This window comes from Scyliorhinus torazame, chromosome 22 (assembly GCF_047496885.1).
Source record: "Scyliorhinus torazame isolate Kashiwa2021f chromosome 22, sScyTor2.1, whole genome shotgun sequence".
NCBI classification, from domain to species: Eukaryota; Metazoa; Chordata; class Chondrichthyes; order Carcharhiniformes; family Scyliorhinidae; genus Scyliorhinus; species Scyliorhinus torazame.
Genome location: NC_092728.1, coordinates 62,437,174 through 62,464,727, shown reverse-complemented (window position 1 = coordinate 62,464,727; position 27,554 = coordinate 62,437,174). Strand labels below are relative to the sequence as shown.

The 27,554-nt window shown below is 46.2% G+C and overlaps 1 protein-coding gene across 3 annotated transcripts in view; it reads right to left on the bottom strand.

The window, feature by feature from the left end:
• Positions 1-27,554, bottom strand: part of LOC140399093 (astrotactin-2-like) — a 2,178,011-nt gene that overhangs the window by 1,953,319 nt on the left and 197,138 nt on the right. For all 3 annotated transcript variants that reach the window (XM_072488234.1, XM_072488235.1, XM_072488236.1), the window contains exon 2: positions 399-586. In XM_072488234.1, coding sequence (XP_072344335.1) covers positions 399-586 — 188 coding nt within the window. The remainder of the gene's footprint in view (positions 1-398; positions 587-27,554) is intronic.

Genomic DNA, 27,554 nt, shown 5'->3' with positions numbered 1-27,554 from the left:
CACTGGATGACAGGGGAACAGCCCGACACACCAATTTTAACACCTGTGCTGCCAAATTACCATATCCATTTAACAGCACATCTATTATGAACAGAAATTCATTATATGGGTGAACTGTGAACACAGAAACCATGCCTTCTCGCCTCGTGGCTCAGTGTTCCCAATTCTTGATTCATATTGAGTCTGACAGTACCTAAAGACTTCAGTTGGGTTTTTGGCACCCCTTCCACTCACACCATTTGGTGGAACAGTTGGCCAACCCATTAAGATGCGTTGTTCCTTTACTGATTTCCACATTATCAGCAGGCTTCATTTACCTGATTTAGAAACAAAAGCTCAGCCTACCGATATTATTATAAAGTACAAGAGAGAAAGCGACCGATGTAAAGAGGTCTCACCATAACTGAGACATGAAGGACATGCATCTGTTCCTCCACGATCTCGGACGGCTCCCGCAGAGTTGGTGGAGTTATCTGGGATAGGTGCTCAGCGTTACTCATGGAGACGTGGAAATATAAGGTCCCGTTCTCCAGCCATTGTTGCTTCCAATGGACCAAAGAGATATCGGCAACTGTTCCGGTCATTTCTGAAATGAGAGAAAATGCAGTTGAAAACTGTTGTTTATATTGCGATCAATTCCACCAAAGTGGTTGCCTCATAAGTGGTTATCCTATCTCTAATGGTATTGTAATCGGCGGCATGGTGGTTCAGTCGTCTGCACTACTGCTTCACAGCCCCAGGGACCCAGGTTCAATTCCAGCCTTGGGTCACTGTCTGTGTGGAGTTTGCACATTCTCCCCATGTCTCCGTTCTTCCTCCAGGTGCTCCGGTTTCCTCCCACTGTCCAAAGATGTGCAGGATAGGTGGATTGAAGGCAGAACAGTGGCCCAGTGGTTAGCATTGCTGCCTCACGGTGCCGAGGTCACAGGTTCGATCCTGGCTCTGGGTCACTGTCCGTGTGGAGTTTGTACCCCGTGGATTCACCCCCATTACACAAAGGTGTGCAGGGTAGGTGGATTGGCCACGCCAAATTGCCCCTCAATTGGAAAAAATGAATTGGGTACTCTGAATTTAAAAAAAAGGATAGGTGGATTGGCCGAGCTAAATTGCCCTTAGTGTCCAGAAATGAATGGGTAAAGTGTGAGGGTTATGGTGAAAGGGTGGGGTGGACATGAGTAGAGTGCTCATTCGAAGGGTGGGTGCAGACCTGATGGCTCAAATGGCTTCCGTCTGCATTGTCGGGATTCCATGGATTCTAAAGGGGTCATTTTAATATTGTTTTGTTTGGAGATTATTGAACCTTTTCCTTACTGCTGTCAAAATGATTTTGAAAATTCTGAAACTATGAAATACTGTGATTCCCCATGCCTCATGATCTGCTTCTGCCAAAGAAAGTGGATCAATGCTTCCCAGAATGGAGAAAAAAAGACTCATAGATCAAGCTAGAAATCAATTGAGCAACGACATCAGTGGTGGTGAGTCTAGCTAGATCTCAGCGGGGATCTGGGCAGGTGAACTTAAAGGCAAAGAAAAATTTGAAATTGATGAAGCAAAATGGCTTGAATGAATCATCTTCAGCTTACATAAGCTTATCTGCCAGCATTCGCAACTGCTTTGAAATTTGGGTTTTGGGGTGCTAAAAATCAATAGTAGATATTCAGCATTAGGATTAGAATGAAAATGTTGACACATTTCCTTAACGAATACTGAGAAATATACTCAAACCCACCTCCAAGGTCATCTCCCCACATACTTAACCTTTGTTATCCCTCTCAAAGAATTCATAGTTAAAATTATTCAGCTACGTGCATTTGTCCAGATGCAAGAGCATAACACCGACAGCACAAATTACAAATCATTCTCCCCATGTTGATGTGGGCGGCACGGTGGCACAGTGGTTAGCATTGCTGCCTCACAGTGCCAATGACCCGGGTTCGATTCCGGCTTTGTCTGTTTGGAGTTTGCACATTCTTCCCCTGCATGGGCTTCCTTTGGATGCCGCGTTCCTCTCACAGTCCAAATATGTGCTGGTGAGGTGGATTGGTCATGATCAATGTGAGGGCGGGGGAGTGGGCCTAAATAGAGTGTTCTTTCAGAGGATCTGTGCAGACTCAATGCGCTGAATGGCCTCCTTCGGCATTGTGGGGATTTTATGGATTCAGTGAGCACGATCTACCGGCCATGTTGCGCCCAAAAGGCGGATCTACCCAGCTCGTCACGCCTTGCGTGATTGGATTAGATCTTGCGAGATGTCGTGATCTGAATCCCGTCCATTGTGGACGGGGTCACTATTTTGCTAATCTGCATATTAGAGCTAGTCTCACACTCGCCTGATTTACCAGAGCCGTTGGGATCTAACTCCTTCGCCTCGGAGTCCTCAGGCATGCACTGTTCAGTGCTGGTCCCCACAAACACTGATCAGACAGAACAACACTTGTGGGAGTCTCCCAGGGGATTGGAGGCCCTCAGGTAGTTGCCCTATCGGTAGCATGGCAGCCTGGCACTGCTGGTGCCATCTGAGCACTGCCACGCTTGCACCTTGTTGGTGCCACCTAGGTACCAGCCCGGCACTGCCCATGTGGCACTGTCAGCTTGCAGGGCACCATAGTGGCCATGCCAGGATGCCAGGCTGGCATGTTTTCTGCATTGGGCAACGGGTCTGGGGGTGCCCTGCGCATGTGAGGGGCCATGAGGACCCCCAATCTCCTTCTGCACTGAGCGTTTCATGTGAGCGGAGCTCCGCAGTGTAGGAAATGGGGCTAAGTGCGGCCTTAGTAGCGTGTTTACCACTGAGGCCCTGAATTGCAACAAAGTCCCGATAGGTAGCGTGGTGTTTCTTGGCACTGCGAACGCCGGGAAGACACCTCATTTACTTATGTTGGGTCACTTTCGCAATTGTCTGTATTATAAGTTCAACACATCGAAGATGCAAAGTGCGTATAAGCCAAAACATTTTGAAGTGTCATTTTGGGCGAGCTTGGCAGGGTGTTTCCTGCTGACTTCTTGGGTGAGATCTAGAATAAAATTCACCCACACTTCATCATTCTTTTGGACATTTTGAGTTTCTCCCCAGTCCAGCCTACACTTGGAAATATTTTTAGCAGTGAGGAGCTGAACCCATGGCGAGATCAGTTCCTCAAAGATCGGGGCGCCATTGTGAAAGGGTGCCTGATGTCTAAGTGAACCTGAGGGTCCCCCACACTCCTTCATCCATCGGAAATGTCACTCCCGTACACATCGGCAGTACTGTCCATCCCCAAGTGAGGACACCCCATTGTGGGGTAACTGAGGGATCCACTTTTCAGGACCCATCCTCCTTTCAGGACCATCGACCCTTTATGAGGCCTCGACATACCCCGCCTCACCCCCACATCCTTCATCCACCCCATCACCCTTTCATGGGCATGGTTCTTCTCAGGCCCTGACCATTAATAGTACCAGCCTGGCACCCAGGAACCATGGCACTACCAGATTAGCGTCCAGGAAGTGCCCCTGGCACCCTGCCAGTGCCAAAAGGATGCCCTGTTGGCACCGCAAAGGTGCCCGGGTTCCAGAGTGAGTGCCAGGGTACTGCCCTGCCCTGTCCCCGACTTCCCAGGGGGGGCTCCAATGGCTCAGAGACCCCCGAGTGGCTATCACAACTGGTCTCTGCTTGTGGAGACCAGTACTAATGGCTCATTTAAATATCATTATTTGGATCATGTCCGCCGATTTGGACCTCACCAGTGAATCACCCATCGCACTCGGCGCAACACAATGAATCGCGTCCACAGTGTTCAATTATTCTGTGTTTGCTTATGTGAGCCTTTTACTATTGGTGCTCTTTGTTTGTTTGACTGGTTAAGCCTGGGTATTCACTCAGATGAGCAAATGGACAACAAAAGCTACTGGAAGCTGGAGCTAAAGCATGGACAAGACATTTTAAAACATTGTAAAAACCTCTGTAAATAAACTTTCTTCACATTTGGAAACTAGTGTAACCTCTGCTTTGCTCTGAGATGTAAAATACTGAACCTAAGAGTTCACATTTCAATTCACATAGGTAATGAATGAAAAACAACATAATTCTGTATGGTTTTCCTATTAGAATGACTACATTTTTCTAGTTTCATTCATGTTTCTTGAATCACAATATTGAAAATGCATTTCTTTTCAACTGAGTCACTGTCACGTGTTCAAACCGAAAAAAACCTCAACATCTTAAGGATACATGTTTTTAGACAAGCAAAAGCTGACTTTTTTAATCAATATTTTTATTGTCTTTTTAAGTTTACACAAACCTCACGACGAAGCAAAGCGAAAAAACTAAAAAGTCTTCAATGCAGAAGACAGTCAACGACATAGAGATACACCACACCCATCACGAAGTCGAATACAAAAGAAAATTCACGAGTTTCCCAGCACTCAGGGGGAATTACATTATACTTGTACCCCACAATGCAATCCAATCCCCATCCGGGCGCAGGACTGAGAAGCCAACAGTCATATGGCCACAAAATTACAAAGAGAGGATCAGTAGTGACAGGTCCAAGGTGTGCTCAGGCCCAGGGTCTCCCATGCAAAAAGAAGAAAAAAGTAAAGACCACAGTTACCAGAAACAACCCACCGGATCCCAAGTCCAAAGCAACCATGAAGTGCCCAGCAACCAAAAGGCAATACGTCACCCAACCACCAAGCAAATAACACCCCCCCAAGGGGAACGGCAGGATAACCATGGGGCCAGAAATTTAAGTAATGGTAACTTCAAGTCAGGTCAAAAGGGAAAGCCCCACCCCAGGGAGACAGGAGCCTTCAAGACACTACCTGAATGGGGCATCTACGTAGGTAGGGCTGATCTACCTCCCCCACTTTCCCCCTTACCAATGGACCCATCCCAGCAACCAGGACCACCTGGTCTGGGAAAAATCCAGGGTCACCATAAAACAACCACTCAAGATGGATCTACTCCTAATGAGCTAAAACACCGAGACCCAACCATGTACCACAAAGGCCAAGGCAGAACGTTATTTCAAGTAACTCAGGAGACAGACAAGTGCAAGATGAGAGACACAATGGAAGAATCTCCTCCAGGGTCTCTCAGAAAGAAGCGAAAAAGAGGGAACTACTGCTACGATCCCCTGGGCTAGGCGCAGTCAATTTCAGCCCAACTTGACCCGAAGTCGCAACACAATTGAAATTAATAAATAAAAACATCCAAAGTCTTTGACTCTTAGCTACCCAATAACTATAGTCCCCAAGTTTGTACATTTAAACACAATTAAGTTTATTAATAACAATAACGACAATTAAATATTCAGCAAATCCAACAGGTTAACTATTATCCAATTTCTAACTGTAGAAGGGGCTTTAATTGGCGGATTAGCTGCCTTAATACTCTGTATTCATTTTAACCGGCTGCTTGACTATATTTCATGGAAATAGGCACTTGGCAAAGCATGATGGATATTTTGCCTTATTTTTTAGTCAAGAGGTTCTTTATGAAACAGTCAGAAGGTCATACAATGTCAACAAGCATATAGCTGCACACTGTTTTGCTGACAGCAGACAATTATTATTTTTCTTAGGCGAGGAACTCAAGGCCTGCCCGTTTTTTCTGTCTTTCTGCTTATCAAAAGAATGCATTTTGTCCGAGATATGGCTTACTGTAACATATAAATTGCTTGCCTTACCCCTGTAGAGTGGGGACATTTGGAATGACTTTGGTCTATCTAATCCTCCCACGAACTTCGTGTTAAATAAAGGGGGCAAAATTCTCCCCCCACGCAGGGTGGGAGAATCGCCGGGGCGCCGCACGAGTCACGCCACGCTGCCCCGGCACCCGCACGCGATTCTCCCCCCCCCCCCAAACCGGCGCGGCGAGAATCATGGCTGGCCGCTCGGATTCTCCGGCCTGGATGGGCCGAGCGGCCTGCCCAACACGACAGGTTCACACCGGCGCCATCCACACCTGGTCGCTGCCGGCAGGAACAGCGCGGGAACGCTGGTGGGGCAGCCTGTGGGGGTGGAGGGGGTTCCTGCACCGAGGGGGGACTCAAAAGGGGTCTGGCCCGCGATCGGTGCCCACATGCGCAGATGACGTCATTTACGCGGTGCCGGCCGCGTCATTTTCGCGGCACCGCTTTTACGTGGCGGCAAGGCACGTAAATGACACGGCACCGCTTCTAGGCCCCTGGCACGGGAGAATAGGGGGCTGGGAGCGGCCCCCGATGCCGGAGTGAAACACTCCGGTTTTCACTCCGGCGTCGGGACTTAGTCCCCCGATGGGAGAATTGCGCCCAGGACCTTTTGCAAAAACTCGAAGTGCTGACTATTATTTTCTTCAACAATTGGCGTAGTCGTTGCAGTTTCCCTAATTTAACGGGACGTGAACCCCAAAACGAATCTCTAAACAGGACTCTCTCAGCTGAAGGGGAGAGAGCCATAGCGCGACCCCAGCTGAAAGGGGGGTCTGCTGCTCGGCAGCCTTAATTACTGGCCAGTGACTCATGCCAGGAGAGTAGCTGCATGGAAGAAAAAACGTACCTTAGAGACTAAAATTTTTTTTAAAGACTTTGAGGTTCCTGAAAGGATACACACCGGTGTGCACTCTCTGTAGTATTTGTAAATGATTTCCATGGTCGTTGTTATTGTTATGCATATATTCTAAAGTAATTTGCAGAAGGAACGATGCGCAATAAACTCGACGCCCCCTCACATGTCGTCTCGCAGCCTCAGTAAAGACATCCGAAGCGAGAAAGAAGGTGATCTCCTTGAAGAAGACAGATAAGGGAGTCAAAATGAGTAAGAAAATGAAAAGAAACAATCATAAAGCAACGGAATGAGGAAGGAAAACCTATATGTCCCGCATAGGAATCTAATGAAGCTGACCCCCTCTCGGAAAAAAAAGCAGGGGAGTAAAAGTAAATAGAAGATTAAGGTAAAAGCGTAACAGATGAGTTCATGTAGAGAAAGGGAATTCAGATTGTCTGTAGCCGTGAGATAAGGCTAGCGGTTAACTGTGATATTTGTGAGCTGTGAGGATCTGTGTGTTTTGTTTCACCAATTAATTTTAGTCAAAGCATGAAGTGCGAAGTGGGTTGTATTTTTTATCGTCTGTCATTGTGAGTCAGAGATTATAACCTAAGTGATTTTTGTTGAGATTTCTCTAATGAACAGAAACATTGGAAATTACGATCAGTTTAAAAGAAAGTGCTTTAACGAATAAAAGTAATTGAATATGAATACGTTTTTAGATTATGTGAAAAGACGTAAATGGCATCATTCCAAGTTATCCGCCCCTTAGTTTCTGCAGGAAATATTAACCATTTCAGCAGACAGTTGACCTTTTCTGAACTGACAAAGAAAAATATACATCTCTAAGAATAGCTAATGCCTATAAAATCAATCATTGGAAATTGACTTAAATGTGTGCTATTTATAGCCCCCTCCCAGGGGATGTTTTGCTGCTTCTGGTGCATCTTGGTCAGCTTTGAAGAATGGGATAGCAGTCCCACCCGGCATAAATGGGGGCTGGGTTCCCAATAATGATTATCATTTGAATGAAGGAAATGAGTCCCTCGAACACTGGTTAGCAAATAGAGGGAAAGAATCTATCATGCAAGGTAACCAAGAAGCATTTAACCCCCAGGAAGGATCTATCGCAACTAGCGACACCTGACCCTATTAGGCAGACAGACACTCTGCAAATTAGGAGCAGTAATACATTGCATTGATAATGGAATGTTTATAGAACTGTCTCAAATACGAGCTCACCAGCTGGAAAATTTAATAACTTCTGAGCCTGTGCCCGATCGCTCTCTGTCTGTGTTCTATGCTGGCAGCTGAACGGTAACCCTTACAGTACCACTGTTAAAAAAAAAATGTTAATTGAAGGAAGTCTTACAAAAGATTAATGACCCTTGGGCACAGCTATTAAAACACCTGATAGAGTCCAGATGAGAGAATATAGTGACCCATTGCACGGCTTGATATGCTCGTGAGGATGAGCACGCATACAATTTACAAACACAAAGTCACTTAGGAAAGCAGACCTTATTCCATATCACTCCTTTTTATTTTTCGGTGTTTAGGACTTTTCGGTGGGATTAGGAATGTTAGTACAGTTGACCCATAGTCAGTGGGACCTTTTTAGGATGGGTTTAACTTCAGAACCCCATTTAACATTGGTCGTAAGACATCCCGCTAAGGCAAAGCAAATAGGAGAAGTGATCAAAGTGGCCAAAGGAAAAAAGTAATACATGGGATTTATATTGAAATGGATGGATGAAATTGCCTGATAGAATTTTATGGCAAACAGGAGGTCAAAGTGACCTGGAAAGAGGAGCAATGGCCCGCTACATTTGAAAGACAACAACCTCCCCGAGAGAGCCATCATTTACTCCCTTCAATCCTGGCCCAGGTACTGGCACATCTATGGGCCCAACATAAAAATCATGTTGAAAAAGTACATTCTGCCCCAGCCCATAGGGTGCAGTTACAGAAGAACATTGCCCTGCCCTGCTTAAAACTATACAGGTTGGCACCGGAAGCAGAAAAATGGGACAGAGGGAATGATCAATGCACTATTACAGCAAGGGGTGCTGAAGAGGACACAAAGCCCCTGTAACCCCCCTATAATCCCCATTCCAAAAGTAGGAAGACCCAACGAGTGGCGATTTGTGCAAGATCTCAGAACCATCAATAAAATTGTTATCACTATTGCTCCATTGGTGCTGGGCACAAATGTCATTTTGTCTTCTACACCACCAACAACGGATACATTCTCAGCCTTTTTCTCCATACCATTGCACCCAGAAAGTCAATATCTATTTATTTGCCTTTACATATCGGAATCAACAGTATTAAAAAAAGACTTGGATGAGTGCCAGTTGTCGTCCGGCTCAACACTGTAACAGTTTGCGGACGATTTATTATTCGCCTCAGAGGGGGGTCTAACTTGCCAACAGGATACCCTTTTGTCATTGTCATATCTGGCAGAAAGAGGACATAGGGTCTCAATGGACAAGCTGCAATTCTGTCAGGAGACAGTTCAGTATTTGGGATTTCAGCTGCAGCAAGGACAGCGGAGGCTTGGGTCTGAAAGTGTACAGGCTGTAGCAAGGGTTCCAACTCCGCGTACAAAAAAGGAAATCTTCACCTTCCTCGGCTATTGCAGTCAGTGGATACCGGACTATAGAGAGATGGATGCAGTACTGCGCAAGGCTACCCTACAAGATGCCCCTTCAGTTGTTACCTGGATCCCAGAGAGGGAGCAAGCATTTCGTAATTTGAAATAAGCCATGATTAGAGCCCCTGCCTTGGGACGTCCTAATTTCAGCAAGCCCTTTACTCTTTATGTGAATGAAGCAGGGGATTTGCAACAGAGGTCCTGGTGCAAGAGCATTGAGGAGGGAAAAGACACCTTGCCTATTACTCGGTGACCCTATGTGTTGTGGTAAAGGGTATGCCAAATTGCTTAAGAGCAGTAGCAGCCACAGCGGCCATAGTCGAGAAAATCAGTTTTGCTGCTGCTTAATTCATCCGCAACGTAGCATTTTACTGCGGCTCGACACAGTGGGTACGAAGTAATCCTCTCTGAAACCAACTTTACCTGCAAGCGAGCGCCAGCTGTCAACGCTGCAACACTCTTGCCCACGCCCTCGGAAGCAGCACATATGTATGATCATGATTGTTTACAATTGGTTGAAGCCACCACAACCCCTCAATGTGATTTATTGAGTCACCCACTCGAAAATCCAGACATCATCTTTTTCACCAATGGGTCAGCGAACTGACCACATGATATGACCCTCCTGGCCGGCTATGCAATAATAACTCCATTTGAGATAGTGGAAGCTTTTGCTCTGCCTTTGAGAACGTCTGCTCAAGCGGCCGAATAGTTTGTCCTTACTAAAGCATGTATTCCAGCTAAAAATAAAATAGTCAATATTTATATGATTCCCGATCTGCTTTTGGAGTAGTACATGATTTTGGCCAATTATGGAAAAACAGGGGATTCCTAACTTCCTCCGTCAACCTATTAAACATGCTAAATCGGTTTTAAATTTACTAGATGCTGTTCAGCTGCCCAGCAAGATAGTCATTTTAAAGTGTGAAGCGCATACTACCGCAGACGATGAAGTCTCATGCGACAATAGATTTGCTGATAAAATAGCAAAGGAATTGGTTCTCAAACAGCAGCCACAACTGCAAGCGGCTGCAGTTGAACTTCCATCCATCATAACAGAACCAAAGTTAAAACAGGCACAGGAGCAAGCCTCCCCACAGGAGCATCACTCTTGGTTAAAAGCAGGTTGTTATCAATACAATTTTGATAGGTGGATAAGGGCTTTGAAAATACACCAAACGTATGAAGCTCTCAGAGAAATTATACTTTTGGAGGAGTTTAAAAATTCAATTCCTGATGTAGTGAGAACTCATGTAGAAGAGCAGAGGGTTAAAACTGCGAGATTAGCAGCAGAAATGGCAGATGATTATGAATTAGTTCATAAATCAAAGTTTGGTTTCCGACATCAGTTTCAGCCTGCGAGGGATAGAAACTGGGGACATGAGAAATACTCAAGTGGCAAAGGTAAAGGTGATCTGATGGGAGATAATAAGGAGAGTGTACCTCAGATTTAAAAAGAAATCCAGGAGGGTGGAAAAGAAATGAAAAGTTTCAAATGTTTTCACTGTAATAAACTAGGCCATGTGAAGTCACAGTGTTGGTGGTTAAAGAAAAGCACTGGGAAGGCTGATGTGGTAAAACAGGATAAGACAGTGGAGTTTGTTGAAGTGGTAAAGGAAAGCCCAAGTGAAGCGAAGGAGGTGCAAAAGATTGTACAGCCTGATCAAGAGGTGATAGATAAGAAGGTGCCAGATCTCTTTAAAGAATTTACTTGTCTGGGTAAAGTTTACTCATGTGTATCAGGAGGAGCAGATAAAGAAGTCACAATTTTAAGAGATATGGGAGCTAGTCAATCTTTGATGGTAAGAGATGAGGAGTTATGTAGTCTGGGAAGAATGTTGCCAGAAAAGGTGGTAATATGTGGAATTCAGGGTGAGAGTACCATTATATGAGGTAAGGTTGGAAAGTCCAGTGAAGAGTGGTGAAGTGGTAGTAGGAGTAATAGAGAAATTATCTTGTCCAGGAATACAGTTTATCTTGGGTAATAATATAGCTGGATCGCAGGTGGGAGTGATGCCTACTGTGGTTGATAAGCCAGTGGAAAATCAGACAACTGAAGTGTTGAAGGACGAATATCCTGGGATTGGGATACCAATGGGTATTAACAGTGACAGGGGAACTCAATTCATTCTCAAATTGACCAAAGCCCGAACAGAAGCCATGGGATTTGATTGGAAATTGCAAATAGCATATCAGCCACAATCCTCAGGAATGGTGGAAAGGGCGATGGAATAATTAAAAGTGCAGTTACTAAAGTATGTCAACAAAATGGGCTGCTATGGCCAGATGCCATACCCAGAGTAATGCATGCCCTGAGAAATCAGAGAAATCGTAATACAGGTTTATCCCCGTATGAGATATTAATGGAACATCCCATGACAACTGGAACTAAACCCCCAATGACTCCAGCGGCAGTAGCCTTAATATAGGCAGATGAGGCATCACTAAAATATGCCCAGGCCATGTGTGAAATTGCTGAAAAAAATAAAACATGAAAAGGTGCGACAGGCTCAGATGCATCCAAAAGAGGGAAATACACACCCTTTAAACCTGGAGATCAAGTAAATGTGAAAGCATTAAACAAAGTTTATTTTTCTCCTAGGTGGAATGGACCCTACCAAGTGCTGCTAACAACCCGAACAGCCGTTAAAGTAAAAGAAAAGCCAGATGGGATCCACACAACTCATGTAAACTACATCATACGGAACTTTGAGAGTACCAGCGAAACGCTAACCTGAAGAGAATAACGGTGTTGATGTTTTTATATTATCATATTAATCCAACATCACGTAGAGGGTGAACTGCATACTAACACCTTAATATACATGTTTCACTCATACGCAGAGAGTGTCAATAAATCCAGTTGTTGGGTTTGTACACAAATTCCCAGATGCTAGGGGAGGGCATCCCCATGCGACCCATCCCATTCACCAGTAAAGAGATAGCAGAATGGGCTCTCAGACAAAATAGTACAGGACGTGGCAAAGATACACAGAATATGTTAGATTGGAGATTAGCTGGATACGATATGAATAGGTTTGAGGAATGGTGGGGGCCTAGTTTAATGTAACATGCCAACCGCCCTGGTTGATCCTTCCCAATTATACTGGAGTCCCAAAAGGAAGTATATGCTTTAAGAATCATAAAACATATAGGACCCACTCAGTAGGCACGTGTCAGTGTGATCAGACCTTGAATTGGCAACCCCCTATGTCCCCCCCTTAAGGATTATTCATCTTTGATTGGTCAGGAGTTGAAAATCAAACTAGTCGAGGCTCCTGGGAAGGGGATCGAGTAGACTAATTATGACTGATAGCAAAGGAAACCTGACCGCATATAACGGCATGTATTTTGGGAAGGCTCCTGCTATTTGGGATACGTAGTCACTTATGTGCATCACATTTAGATTTTGCAGGACGATCCCCATCACAGAACGACACAAAGTATTATGACATGGGCACAAATGCTGGGAACCACCATTAGGAATAGCCACGAATGCATACGAACTACGTGAACTACGAGACATCCTTGAGCAGGTAGTGACACTGCGGAAGTTGTTAACCAGATAGAAACTGAGATGGTTGCTATAAGAGCGGTTGCCCTACAGAATAGGATGGCCCTTGATTTCTTGTTAGCTGAAAAGGGAGGCACTTGTGCCCTGATTGGCAGTGATTGCTACACATAGTCCCTGATAACTCAGAGAAAATTGATAACCTGGTGGATCACATTCGTCGAGAGGTAGCACAATTGCATGAGGATGGGGGATGGGACTTTGACTTTGGGTGGTTGGGAACATTAGGACAGAGGATTGTGATTTGGATTATAATCATTGTTGTAATCTTGATTGTCATTTGGCTGCTGTTTAAATGTTGCTCGGGATGTTGTCAGGGCATGGGGGCGAGTATGTCAGCGTTGCCTCCATGGTCCCAGCCACTTAACAATCTGGTACCTATCATACGTCCATTCCCCTTACATTATAACCCACCCTTTGCTGCTGAGGACACTGTAATGTACTAACAATGTGTTGATCATAAGATCAACAAGGAGGGAATTGTAGAAGGGACTTTAGTTGGCGGATTAGCTGCCTTAATACTCTGTATTCATTTTAACCGGCTGCTTGAATATATTTCATGGAAATAGGCACTTGGCAAAGCATGATGGATATTTTGCCTTATTTTTTAGTCAAGAGGTTCTTTATGAAACAGTCAGAAGGTCATAAATGTCAACAAGCATATAGCTGCACACTGTTTTGCTGACAGCAGACAATTATTATTTTTCTTAGGCGAGGAACACAAGGCCTGCTCGTTTTTTCTGTCTTTCTGCTTATCAACAGAATGCATTTTGTCCGAGATATGGCTTACTGTAACATATAAATTGCTTGCCTTACCTCTGTAGAGTGGGAACATTTGGAATGACTTTGGTCTATCTAATCCCCCCATGAACGTTGTGTTAAATAAAGGACCTTTCGCGAAAATTCAAAGTGCTGACTATTATTTTCTTCAACACTAACCCTCCCACTTAAACTCATCCCACCCTCTACAAGCAAACAAGACAGACAAACACAGAGGGAAGAGGAGGGGATAAAATAATAAGTAGAAGTAAAAGATAAGAGTCTTTGTTTCAGATGGTTATTTCTAGCACACCTTCCATCACTTTAGGATTTTATTTCGAGATTTCTGCTTTCCAGTCTGTAATGGTTTTCACTGTAGATTCATTCAGGTCTCTGAAATGCAGAAGCTATCCAGCTTTTCTGGAGACAACATGAGAGAGAGAGAGAGCGAGAGAGCAGGTCCTCGTATCTCTGCATCCATATCTCCAACTGATCCCCTGGCTCTCTGAAAACCATCACACTCAGGCAGGACCCAATCACCACCTGTTACCGGGCAGAATGCAGCCTTTTGGCCAATTCGTTGGCCACCAGCCAAACAATTGAACTGAGTCTATCGATCTCTCAGCTGGAAGTTTGAGATCGGCTGTCTGAAGGCGAGCAGAGTGTTCTGTTTTGTAAATTTTGAGTTTCTCATTTCCACTGCTCGATTTAAAGATAAAAGTCCTTTAGTCATCCATGGATCAAAATGGTAGCAGCAAAACTAAAGGGGAAAGAAGGGAATCAATGGAACTGCCCTTACACTCACACCATCAGAACTAATTGCGCAGATGACAGGAAATCGTCAACAACCCAGACGCCAAACTTCTAGAGCAACTACCCAACACGTGTCACTGAAGAGAAGAACCAGCCAAACAAACTACAAGAGGACATCACTCCTGCCCCAGGGAATAAGAAACAGGATAGCTACTAGGCATAGCACCTGGCCCATTCCAAAATCACCAGCTACCTGGAAGCCAAACCCAACCCCTTGGAGCTCCCTCCACAGGTGCCCTCAGAGGAGGGCACCCCTGAACCCCAGGGACAACAGGATACCAACCATGGCACCAGACCTGGCTTAGCCCAGAGCCATCCCAAAAAACTACCGCAGCAGAATATGACCCTTGTATCTTCCACACAACCCCAACACCTACACCCCGCTGAGCCTACACTAAGCTAGTCCCAACCTGGACAAGGTACCACTCCCACCGACATGTGAAGAGACAGGATAAACACTATGGCTTTAAGCGGGAGGGGACTCCAGACCAGAGGGAGAAGAACCGTCAAGACACCCACAAAATGGGCACTCTGGGAGGGAGGGCAAGGCCAAACTCACCGTACCAATCCCAAGCTTCCACTCAACTCCGGCTCTGCTCATCTTCCCTCTGAACGAGACAGAGGGGGAACAACAAGGGACAGCCACCTCCCTCTAACCCAAGGATTATCAGACATTATAAGACCCAAGACAGTTTGGATTGAAACTGTGATGGAAGCATAATGGCCCAGTGGTTAGCACTGCTGCCTTATTGCGCCGAGCACCCAGGTTCCAACCCGGCCCCAGGTCACTGTCCGTGTGGAGTTTGCACATTCTCCCCGTGTCTGCGTAGGCCTCACCCCCACAACCCAAGATGTGCAGGGGAGGTGAATCAGCCACGCTAAATTGCCCCTTAATTGAAAAAAAAAAATGGGTACTCTAAAAATAATACATTTTTAAAAAGGATTGAAGCTGTGCATAAAACCCACATTCAACATTCATCTCAACGTGACATAAACTTGCCAAATCAGGATAATTAACGGTTCAGGCCATCACACTCATATTACACAGAGGGAAAAAAAAGACAAAATTAGTCGATAACAACATGATCAATCGGGGGCAAAGTCCAGGATAACAACTGAGTTTCAGGACGAACCCCAGGATAAACACATCATCATGGAAACGAAAGCAGAGGCCAGGGTTAAAACAGGATGGACGAGCACCCCTCAGGATCTTTCAAGAATTTCAATGATCGAAGCACGAGACATCAATATTTTCACCAAGCCATCTCATCAACACCCAGGAGGTTTATAGCTCAGACTCTGGCTGCGGGGATGAATCGACCGGTTCTGCAACCTCCAACTCCTCACGTCTAGCATCAGGAACAGGACAAAATAGGACCAGTGATCAGCAGGCCAAATCGACCCCAGGCCCCGAAGACAGGATTATACATTGAACCTGATACGAAATGCCCATCCTCCAAATAAAGATCCCAGACACATGACCGACCCTGAAACTCACTCGGGGAGTCTTCCTTCCACCAGCTTATGTCGAGTACCGGGCCCAGGAGGAGTAGGACCTCCTGGTCCTACTCCTCTCTCTCTCTCTCTCCCAATTCCGTCAGGTTGGACGACAAGCCACGCAGCAGGATCTCAACACTGCAGGAGTTGGTCCCTCACCAGGGTCAGTGCTCTCTGTTGCAAGTACCTCCCACTAATTTCAGAAAAATACCCCGTAACTCTTGGAATTGAGCACGGACTACCTGTACCACAGGAGCCCGCTCAATAGCAACTGTGCCACAGTTAGCAGAGCTCCACCCCAGCCCACTCCAGCTGCCACAAACAAACAAGGCTTTAAGCATTCAATCTAGACTCTTTCACGTAGAAACACTGGCCAAGCACTTCTCGGGACATAGCACAAGCTGCGTAGACAAATGCGGAATGTGCACTTGGATGAAAAGACAGATTATAAGGTGAGCAGAGTCTGAGCTTGCAAAAATGGAACCGCTCCTCTGCTCACATCCCTTGACAACCCCCACCCCTGTAAATGCTGACTTTAATGGTTGTTGGATGCAGTTTACGATATTTATTATGCCAAACTATTCCTGTCTAATTGCCTAAAATATGACACTGAGGTTGAAAGTTTTTGGAAATAATCCACCATATATCATGTTCCCTCATGCTCACTTATATTCCATTGCAATCGCAACAGTATTGGAAAAAACTGTGAAGCAATGCAAAACCAAGCCAGCTTCACCCTTCCAGTTTATATGACTATATTACTGACTTTGTCACATTAATCCGGACAAATTTGAGGTAATGCATTTTGGAAGGTCTAATGCAGGTAGAGAATATACAGTGAATGGTAGAACCCTCAAGAGTATTGAAAGTCAGAGAGATCTAGGTATACAGGTCCACAGGTCACTGAAAGGGGAGAACGTAGTCAAGAAGGCATACGGCATGCTTGCCTTCGTTGGCCGGGCCATTGAGTATAAGAATTGGCAAGTCATGTTGCAGTCATATAGAACCTTAGTTAGGCCACACTTGGAGTATAGTGTTCAATTCTGGTCGCCACACTACCAGAAGGATGTGGAGGCTTTAGAGAGGGTGCAGAAGAGATTGACCAGAATGTTGCCTGGTATGGGGGGCATTAGCTATGAGGAGCGGTTGAATAAACTCGGTTTGTTCTCACTGGAACGACGGAGGTTGAGGGGAGACCTGATAGAGGTCTACAAAATTATGAGGGGCATAGACAGAGTGGATAGTCAGAGGCTTTTCCCCAGGGTAGAGGGGTCAATTACTAGGGGGCATAGGTTTAAGATGCGAGGGGCAAAGTTTAGAGTAGATGTACGAGGCAAGTTTTTTACACAGAGGATAGTGGGTGCCTGGAACCCGCTGCCGGAGGAGGTGGTGGAAGCAGGGACGATAGTGACATTTAAGGGGCATCTTGACAAATACTTGAATAGGATGGGAATAGAGGGATATGGACCCAGGAAGTGTAGAAGATTGTAGTTACATCGGGCAGCATGGTCGGCACGGGCTTGGAGGGCCGAAGGGCCTGTTCCTGTGCTGTACTTTTCTTTGTTCTTTGGTCTTTGCTTTGTGAGCCATCAGTACTCAGGCATCTATTGAACAGGACAACGGTGCGGTTATCAGGAAAGATTTCTAAGTGTGGTGCTCGGCCCAGCGAGGACGGCAACGCATTCAATGTTAATTGGTCCACTTGACAAGGCCCCATGGGCTTCTTGCCGCAAATGAAGGCTCGCTAGCTGGTTCGCTGGCACTGCGCTCGCCAACCTCTCGCTAACAAGGTCGAGCAGCACTCAAACAGCCCTTGCACAGCTAGCCCCACTCAGCTTGCAACTATGGCACTGAGAAGACCTGCCCTAAGTTTCAGTGCTGGCTGGGATGAGGTGCCAGCGGCTGCAAACTCTGGGAGCGTGACCAGGACGACTGGCTTCCATAGAATAGAATTTACAGTGCAGAAGGAGACCATTCAGCCCATTGAGTCTGCACCGGCCTTTGGAAAGAGCCCCCTACTTAAGCCCACACCCTATCCCCATCACCCAGTAACCCCACCCAACATTTTTGGACGCTGAAGGCAATTTAGGATGGTCAATCCACCTAACCTGCACATCTTTGGACTGTGGGAGGAAACTGGAGCACTCGGAGGAAATCCATGCAGACATGGGGAGAACATGCCGCAAAAAGTTCAACAACCTACACTGGGCAGCGCGGGTAAGTTGACACCAATGCCACTCCGGTCCAAAAAACCCTTCCTTCACACCCCCCTACCACCACTGTGAACCTCGCATGGGGCTAACGATGCTCTTTCTGTGTCTCCTCAGGAAACGCTCTCCCACAATCGCCAGGAGGGGCCCAGATTGGCGGAGGCGTGCTGGAGTTAAGAATCCTTACTATCTTCAAAGAATGGGCCCTTGTGATGACGGGAGTGGCCGAGGACAGAGCGGTCACCAACGCGGAGGTTGGCGGAAGCCACAGAGGTGAGGATCCAGTGGGCTCCACCTGGAGGACCTGAGTCAAACGTGAGTTGTTATTGCCTTACTGACTGACCCACACTCCCACTGACGACACATCCATCCTCCTGTAGATCCTCTGGCCTTCAGCACTGGCCAATCCCTGGTGGCCCCTTCTCCAGTTTCCCAGGAGAACACCTTGGAGAGGAGCTCTGATGATGCCACCATAAAAGACACGATCGATGCATCACAGCTGTTATTCCCACCCTCCACCAGTGCAGTTACACGCACCTCGGTGGGAAACGTTTGTCAGGCTTCTGGGTCACAATCTGCTGAGCACCACACAGATGCTGATGTACATCAGGTGGAGGTAGGAACCCCCAGGTGAGACAGTAGTCAGAGATCTACTGGATCGCAGGACCAGCTGGGTCCCAGCCTGATGCTGAGCCTCTAAGGGTTACCCGGAGCTGATGGAGATGATAGGGTGCATCTGGGCCATTCAGAGGCAGATGTCAGCGACACTCAAGCAGGTCATGGGAATCCAATTGAGTTGTGTGAAGTGCTCACTTAACCATGATTGCCAATTCCCTATTAGCAATAGCTTTCAGCCGCATGGCCAGAGGCCTCAGCAGTCGGTGGGGGTCATGGGTGGTTGGTGGGACAGACGGACAGGGGCTGGGATTGCCTCCAGGAACGGGAACACATGATCCAGCGGTTGGCATGATGGTGACCTCCTCAACCTCCCCCTCTCCCCTTCCCATTCCCATCCCTTTGAGGGATACCACCCCCACCCCACCAGAGGGTCCCCGACCCCTTCGGAGTGTCCCCCACCCCCAGCCAAGGGTCCCCCAACCCCCATGAGCAATGGGGTGGCAATCCCAGTGCCGTCACACTCTTTACCTGTGAGCAAAGATGGCTACTCACCTCCTCGGCTCCCCGCAGTAGCCCTTCCGCCAGGTTTACATTTTTCAAAAGGAGTACAAATTGGTGCCAGCGTAACCATTTGCTGGGAGGCTGACGAATGACGAGAGGCTGTTGGATATGGGATGACTCCCGTTAATAGTTATATAGTGAATGGTAAAACCCTCAAGAGTATTGACAGTCAGAGAAATCTAGGAGAAATCTAGGTGTACAGGTCCAAAGGGGCAACACAAGTGGAGAAGGTAGTCAAGAAGGCATACGGCATGCTTGCCTTCATTGGCCAGGGCATTGAGTATAAAAATTGGCAAGTCATATTGCAGCTGTATAGAACCTTAGTTAGGCCACTCTTGAAGTATAGTATTCAATTCTGGTCGCCACACTACCAGAAGGATATGGAGGCTTTAGAGAGGGTGCAGAAGAGATTTACTAGGATGTTGCCTGGTATGGAGGGCATTAGCTCTGAGGAGAGGTTGAATAAACTCGGTTTGTTCTCACTGGAACGATGGAGGTTGAGGGGCGACCTGATAGAGGTCTACAAAATTATGAGGGCATAGACAGAGTGGATAGTCAGAGGCTTTTTCCCAGGGTAGAGGGGTCAATTACTAGGGGGCATAGGTTAAAGGTGCGAGGGGCAAAGTTTAGAGGAGATGTACAAGGCAAGTTCTTTACACAGAGGGTAGTGGGTGCCTGGAACTCGCTGCCGGAGGAGGTGGTGGAAGCAGGGACAATAGTGACGTTTAAGGGGCATCTTGACAAATTCATGAATAGGATAGGAATAGAGGGATACGGACCCCGGAAGTGCAGAATATTTTAGTTTAGATGGGCAGCATGGTTGGCACAGGCTTGGAGGGCCGAAGGGCCTGTTCCTGTGTTGTACTTTTCTTTGTTCTTTTTTCTTTTAATGGAAAAAGGGCTTAAGTGTTGCCAATTGGTTTCTCGCGATGTACATAGAACATAGAACATAGAACAATACAGCGCAGTACAGGCCCTTCGGCCCACGATGTTGCACCGAAACAAAAGCCATCTAACCTACACTATGCCATTATCATCCATATGTTTATCCAATAAACTTTTAAATGCCCTCAATGTTGGCGAGTTCACTACTGTAGCTGGTAGGGCATTCCACGGCCTCACTACTCTTTGCGTAAAGAACCTACCTCTGACCTCTGTCCTATATCTATTACCCCTCAGTTTAAAGTTATGTCCCCTCGTGCCAGCCATATCCATCCGCGGGAGAAGGCTCTCACTGTCCACCCTATCCAACCCCCTTGTGCTACGGTAAGACCCCAATTTCGCCTACGCGAGCAGGCCGCATGCATCACAAACTGTTTGGCGCTTGGCACGGTTCTCATTTTCGGCCTCTCCCACTATTCACCGGCCTCGTTTCACTCGAACAAGAGTGCAATGAGACCAGAGAGTTGCACCCAAAATCTATGTGTCCAATATATTTGTTGACATTTTTTCTTTCCTTAACGCCATGTATTTCTTCAGTTACAATATTCTGAATCCTAGCATGGATTCATGAACACCACAAGAAGAAGAAGATGAAGTAACCTGGTCTGTTCTCTGTTGCTCATATAACTTGCAGGAATAGATTCTCTTCTCCATTAGTCAGTTAACTTACAATAAATGAGATCTTAAACGTCGAACGGTCGCATCTACATGTTGGACAAGAGCTCTTGTAGTGGCATTGAGCACAAAGCAGAATGACTGTGATCATAACAATATACCAAGACACAAAATATCGCACCAGCATCCACTAATTATATTTATACACGTTCCATTTGAAGAGAAAACAATATTTTGACAGGTAGCCTTTAATACATTGTTGGTCTTTTACAGTGATTACAAGTTGGGTGCATGACTAAAATCCATTCATGTTCATAGTCCCGCAGTCAGTTTGCACAGCATTAAAAAAAACATCAACTGGTTGAACGAACTGCATCCTACTACTTGCTGGGCGAACAATGAAATCACAAAAATAGGTTGATTGATTGTTGCCCAGAAAAAACAAACACAGTCTGTAAGGAGATGGCCGGGAATATTGCAATCAAACTGAAACATTGTAGGTCATGAATCGTTGACCGGTAAACATTTGTAATCCTGACTCACTGGTTTCTTTTCAATTTATGTTGGGTGGAGATGAGGTGGGGGGCGGTAGTAGGAGGTGGGGGCGGTAGTAGGAGGTGGGGGCGGGGAGGGGTGAAGTGGGGAAGGGGGGGGGGGGGGGAGGGGAACATGGTCTGCCGGTGGTAAGAAACATATTCCAATGAAATCACACAGCATAAAAGGTCGTCCGGTCCATTGTAACTCTGCTGGCTCTTTCAAAGAACTAGCCAATTAATCACTTTTCCGTAGCCCTGTCAATGTTTAGTTGCCCGAGGTGTTGGACTGCTGCTCCCGCATGCCTTTATTCTGCGCTCACTACAAAGTGAACAGTGTTCAAAGATTTGGGTTTTGTGTTCATTGAAAAGTCGTTATTGGCGCACACAAATAATTCATTAACAATGAAGAGGGGCCATCAATTCTTTCACCCGAATAGACTAACAAGAGAATCGCCGGGGGGCACGTGAACCCCGCCCCCACCGGCTGCCGAATTCTCTGGCGCCGGGGTTTTGGCGGGCGGGAATCGCGCCGCGCCAGTCGGCGGCCGCTCGCAGCACCCCCCCCCCCCCCCCCCCGGCGATTTTCCGGCCTGCGATGGGCCGTGCGGCCGCCCGTTTTAGGCAGGTCCCGCTGGTGTAAATCAGACCTGGTACTTACCGGCGGGACCTGGCTCTACGGGCGGCCTCCGGGGTCCTTGGGGGGGCACCGGGGAACTGCTGGCCCCCGGGGACTGCCCTCACGGTTGCCTGGCCCACGATCGGGGCCCACCAATCCGCGGGCGGGCCTGTGCCGTGGGGGCACTCTTTCTCTCCACACCAACTGCTGTGGACCTCCGCCATGGCCGGTGCGGAGGCGAACCACCCTCCACATGCGCTGGGATGATGCCAGTTGTGGGCTGGCAACATCCCAGCGCATGCGCAGGGGGGTTCATCTCCGCACCAGCCATGGCGGAAGTCCACAGCAGCCGGTGCGGAGGGAAAGAGTTCCCCCACAGCACAGGCCCGCCCGCGGATCGGTGGGCCCCGATTGCGGGCCAGGCCACCGTGGGGGCAGCCCCCGGGGCCAGATCCTCTCGCGCCCCTCCGATGACCCCGGAGGCTGCCCACAGAGCCAGGTCCCGCCGGTAAGTGCCAGGTCAATTTACGCCGGCGGGACCAGCCTAAAATGGGCGGCCGCTCGGCCCAGCGCAGGCCGGTGAATCGCCGTTGGGGGTGGGGGTGGCGCTGCCAGCGGCCGCTGACCGGGGTGGCACGATTCCCGCCAAAACTCCGGCGCCGGAGGGGGATTGGAGAATCCCTCCCCTCAGCTTCCACTCTCCTCACCAAAATTCAAAAATGAACAAGAAGTATTGTGAAAAAAAATGTAATACGTCCAGATTAACAGCCAGGTCCACATAGAATGCTTAGCACCGAAAGAAAAACATTTCATTTATACCTGAGTTGATGATAAGCATCACAGAAAGCAGTTCGACAATTATATCACACCATACAGGCCAGAAAAGTCCCACGTTGAGTCATGGGATGGACTGAGTGTGAGAGTCGTCCAGCTGCCTGATTTCTAAGTGACTTTCCAACTCCATCTTTGTTGCCTATCTACTGAACCCCTCAGAAAATGCAAGTGTGCGTATGCTGGTGAGGACAGGAACATAGGAACAAGAGGAGACCATTTAGCCCCTCAAACCTATGCCTCCATTCAGTAGGATCAAGCTTGATCGGTGACCTAACTGTAATCCTTTTCCCGAAATACCTCAGGAAAACAAAAATCCACCAACCTCAGTTAAAATTAAAAGTGCTGCTTGCGGAAGAGAGTTTCAAGCTTCTGCCATCAACTTTGTGAAGAAGTCTTTCCTAATATCATTCCAGAAATGTCTGACTCTAACATTTGGGTAACACCCTCCAGTCCTAGATTCTCCAATGAGCATACATCGTTTCTCCCATTCTATCTTATTTGTTCCCCTCATAGCAAGGGAACTGTAATCAAATCACTTCTTATTCTTCCGAAATTCCAGAAATTACGAACCAAGTTTGTTTCCTTGTCATTTAACCCTTGGAATCCAGATATCATTTTGGGAAATCTTGAGCTGCACTCCTTCCAAGGTCAATATACTCTTCCTATTCTTCCTAGGGTGTGGTGCTCAGAGCTGCTCACAGTGCTCCAGGTATGACATAACCAGGGTACGTAAATCCCCCTGATGATCAAACATCATAATGCCCCCCATGGCAAAACTGACCGTTTGTATTCACTGGCCAGGAGCACATTATGAATGACCACTTGGTGAAGATCTGCAGCCATTAACCCATAGCCCATCTCAAGATATCACCATCAAAAATCACAAGATGTTCAAGTCATTTCATTATCACACCCTTCCTCAATACAAAATCTGTTATTTATCCTCATTACAAAATAAAACTGGAAGGGAAATTGCCCAACAAAATTTATTTTTCCCATATTCGTGGATATGATGGTCGGGCTTCACTGGCAATATCTCGGGGATCTGCATCTGCACAATTAATTTGAACCACACAAGGCTACGTTTTCTTGTGTGCATCACTTTGATTCAGGTGCACTGTCTTCATAGTGATCCTGTCAACACCTTTGATCTGCTAAATCAATCACAAAAGATGCATGTGATCCAGTAGGTGTTCAACTTTGATCTGAAAAATCGCAAACATTCCTACGGCAGGCAGAAGGAAAAGAACAAAGCTGCTTTGAAACTGAGTTTCAAACCTGTCACATTCCCACTGATAACTGGGAGAATATAACATTAGGTCACAGTGCCCTGCATTCTAGCATGCTCTCCCTTTGAAAATGATCATCTTTGTACGTTAAGCAGCAGGCAGGAGAACTGCTCACGCGCAGAGTGGCCACGGCAGTTACTTTTCCATATTTATCAAAACGATAGTTCAGCAATGAATTCCCATCCACAAATTAAATTCATCTGATGCCAACATATGCACCAGAGCACTTGAGAAATGTCTCAAGAGCCAATTATCCTCACCCAAAAAGGACAAGCATTATATATATATCGAGTAGCCTGTTTGTACAGTTGGTTAATATGTTTGCATTCATATTCCCATTTGCACAGTTTAAAAGTGGCTATTCACCATTTAAATTACGTTGGTCAACAATTGAAACAGGCCTTAATCCATTGCGCATTAAACCATGTACTAAAAGTAAAATCAGAAAATTTAAAGGGCTGATCTTCCTTTTTTGGTGCTGTCCGAAATGTTGAGTGCTCAGCATACCGAAAAGGTGCTCTCTGCTGGGCCTTAGAGCCGAGGCCTTTCGAATCCAATTAAAATGAAGGGAAAGTTGACATTTGGTCACATCCAAGCAGGCAATCTGGTGGCCACCCACGCCGAACAAAAAAGTCACAAACATCATCAAAGAGCAGACACAGTGAAAGCCCCCTGAGAAAGGCTGAGAGATTTTGTTTTTTCTTCTGCAGTTTTGGATTTTATTTAATGAGGCAGGATTATTATCTGAACACCCGCTGATACAGAATGTAGGCTTGCCAATTAATATGTGCCAGCCAGAAGCTGTGAATTGCCTGCCTGTGTTCATCATGTTTATTTAAAGGTCTGTCATCTGTGAACATTTTTTTCATCATGGTTGAGCCATGTTTGGACTCGGACCCATCACTGAAGGTCCATAGTTTACTTTGGAGGGAGCTGGTAAGACACCAGCGCTGTAATGCTCAGCAATAGGGGCAAACCCCCTATAAGAAGGTTGTGTAGGAACAGAAGGAAAGCACAAATTCGATTGGGAGTCTTCTGCTTGTAATATGGCCGAAAGGAGCAGTGATCAGAGATGGAGAAGAATGATTGCTACCGGATTAGGGAATCAGCAATTAGTTTACAGCTCAGAAGGGGCCCAGGAGTTTAGTTTAAGGAAGATGGTCGTTATTTCTCTTCATTTGCCTCCAGATAAGATGTATCACAAAAGGAGGATCGCAAATTCCATCATCAAGTACAGAATACGGGCTGAGCAGGAATCAGTAGCAACAGATTTTTACATGGGTCTCCTTGATCTGTGCTCAGTGCTTTGAGCGGACTTGCAAAGCCTACTTGGCCTTCCTTTGTATGTAATTCACACTGATGCACCCTTCTTCAGCCACAGTTATGTGCGGACTGTCATGTGAGTGTCCCTTTAAGAAAAGTGTGTTTTATCAAATGGCTACAGTGATGTCATTGTGTGGGTGGAGCTGGAATGTGATTCTGCTTTTTAGTTTCGTTTTTTTAGCAAGAAGCTCCTTTCGGCTGTGTGTTTTAGTTTCGCTTTCAGTTGGAGAGCTGCATTCAAACCAAGCAGATGTATAGTGGTCTCTCTCTGTATGTTAAACAAGGTGTTTAGATCACTTGATAATTTAAAAGTGATAGCTGTTCTCTGAAGAGAATTCAAACCTACTATCTTTGTTAAAAAAGTGTTTTGCCTTCTGGATGTTGTGAGGAAAGTTACTAAGGGTTACCCATGGAGTACTGTATCTTTCTGGGGGGTTATCAGTGTTGGTAGTTGGTAAGATGTTTACTGTGGGTTTATAAAATGTTAACTGGATTCATAGGATGAACATTGTTTTGTTTTAAAATTACTTTAGATCTCTGTTACATCACACCTGTAAAGTGGGCCCTTGTGCTCCCCATAACCAAAATCTATTAACAGTTATGGGTCAGGTGAACTCCATGATATACTTTGGTGTTCTCTAAACCCTGGCCCATAACAGGACACCTGAAAAGCCAACAAGGAAATTCAACAACACTGCTCTTCAGGAGTGGAAAGGAAGCTAACAATTAGCTTCCTTACTTCCTCCGTAGTGCGACTTTCTCTGGGCACCATTTGGAGGCAGTGAGAGCAACATTGGCCTCCCTCTTGGGATTTTTGTTTCTCCCGAGGGTTTGCTGCAAAGGTTTGTATGCCGAATAAAAGAAAATCAGCTGGGAATCCATTCATAAATTTTGATGACTTGCCTCTGGAACTGCTAAAAATTCAGTCAGCTAGGACGTCTGGCAACCGGCTACAGAGAGACAGCAGAGGACATTTGGAACAACTTCTTCATTGAGAAAATTCAGCTCTTGCCGCTTAGCTTGGTATAATTAGATGTATTGGTAAATTGATCTGTACATTTAAATATAAATAAACCTCACCATTAATGTGTGAAGTTCAGAATTAATTTGCAGCGCAAGGCACTTGTATGCCAGATAATGAAAACAGCAGGCGAGCTCATTTGCACTATCAACATGCAAAGCATGCTGTGAAAAATGCTTCACTCCTTCCCCTCTACCCAGTAACTCGTTTTCTTTTCTTCACTTCAAGACAACTGGAATAGGAAATATGACCTGAGCTGCTGAATAGCAATGAATCAGGTAAAATATTCCAATTAATTTGCTACAGTGAAAGCTCATTTAGTGGCTCAGTGGATAGATATGCTGCCTGGTGTGTGGCATACGAATCAAATCTCCACCATCTCACTTTGTTGCAGTTGTGTATTATGAAGCTTCTTGCATTCAGACCCCAGAACAAAACAAAGACGTGCTAACCATTGTGAGTGCTGAGAAAATATTTGCAGAGGCTTAGAAATGAGAAGAGCGCTTTCACAGCAGCTTTTCAAGACTGTCTTTTAAGCACATGAAAATATAGCTCTTCAAGTTCATCATTGTTAGACATGGACTCCAGATTCAATCCCTGGCTTCTGCTGAGTTAAAAGCAGGGCAATGACAACGTTCCCCATGACTTTGAACTAACGTGGGAAATATTAGCACAGATTTTGATTTTGATTGTTGCTCAGCAAGCCTGCCTGAGGGTAATCACAGTCAACTGTGATGACTCCCACAGTCAAATAGTCTGTCAACATTATCTCTCCTGACTCATACACGAAGGACAGCTCACATAAGTGGTTGGTAACTGCCTTGACAGATCAAGAAATTTTACCTCAGCACATATTTCGTTCAGGAACAAGTCAGTGCAATCCTGAAACGTACAACAATATTTTTCATCTCTATAATATCCTCAGCAGCAAAGCATAACAAGGTGCTTTAGAGCGGCATCAACAGACAAACTCTGACACCCAGTCTGATCAGCAGTAGTTAGGGAGGTGGAGGTGAAAGTTATGCTTTAAGGAGAATCTTAAAGGAGAAGAGAAAGGTTGTGCGGCAAAGAGCGATAGAGAGGGAATTGCTGAGGTTAGGGCCATAGCAACTGAAGCCAAAGCCACCGGTGATGGAAAGATAAATATTGGGCATGAGCAAGATCTCAGAATTAAAGGAGTGTA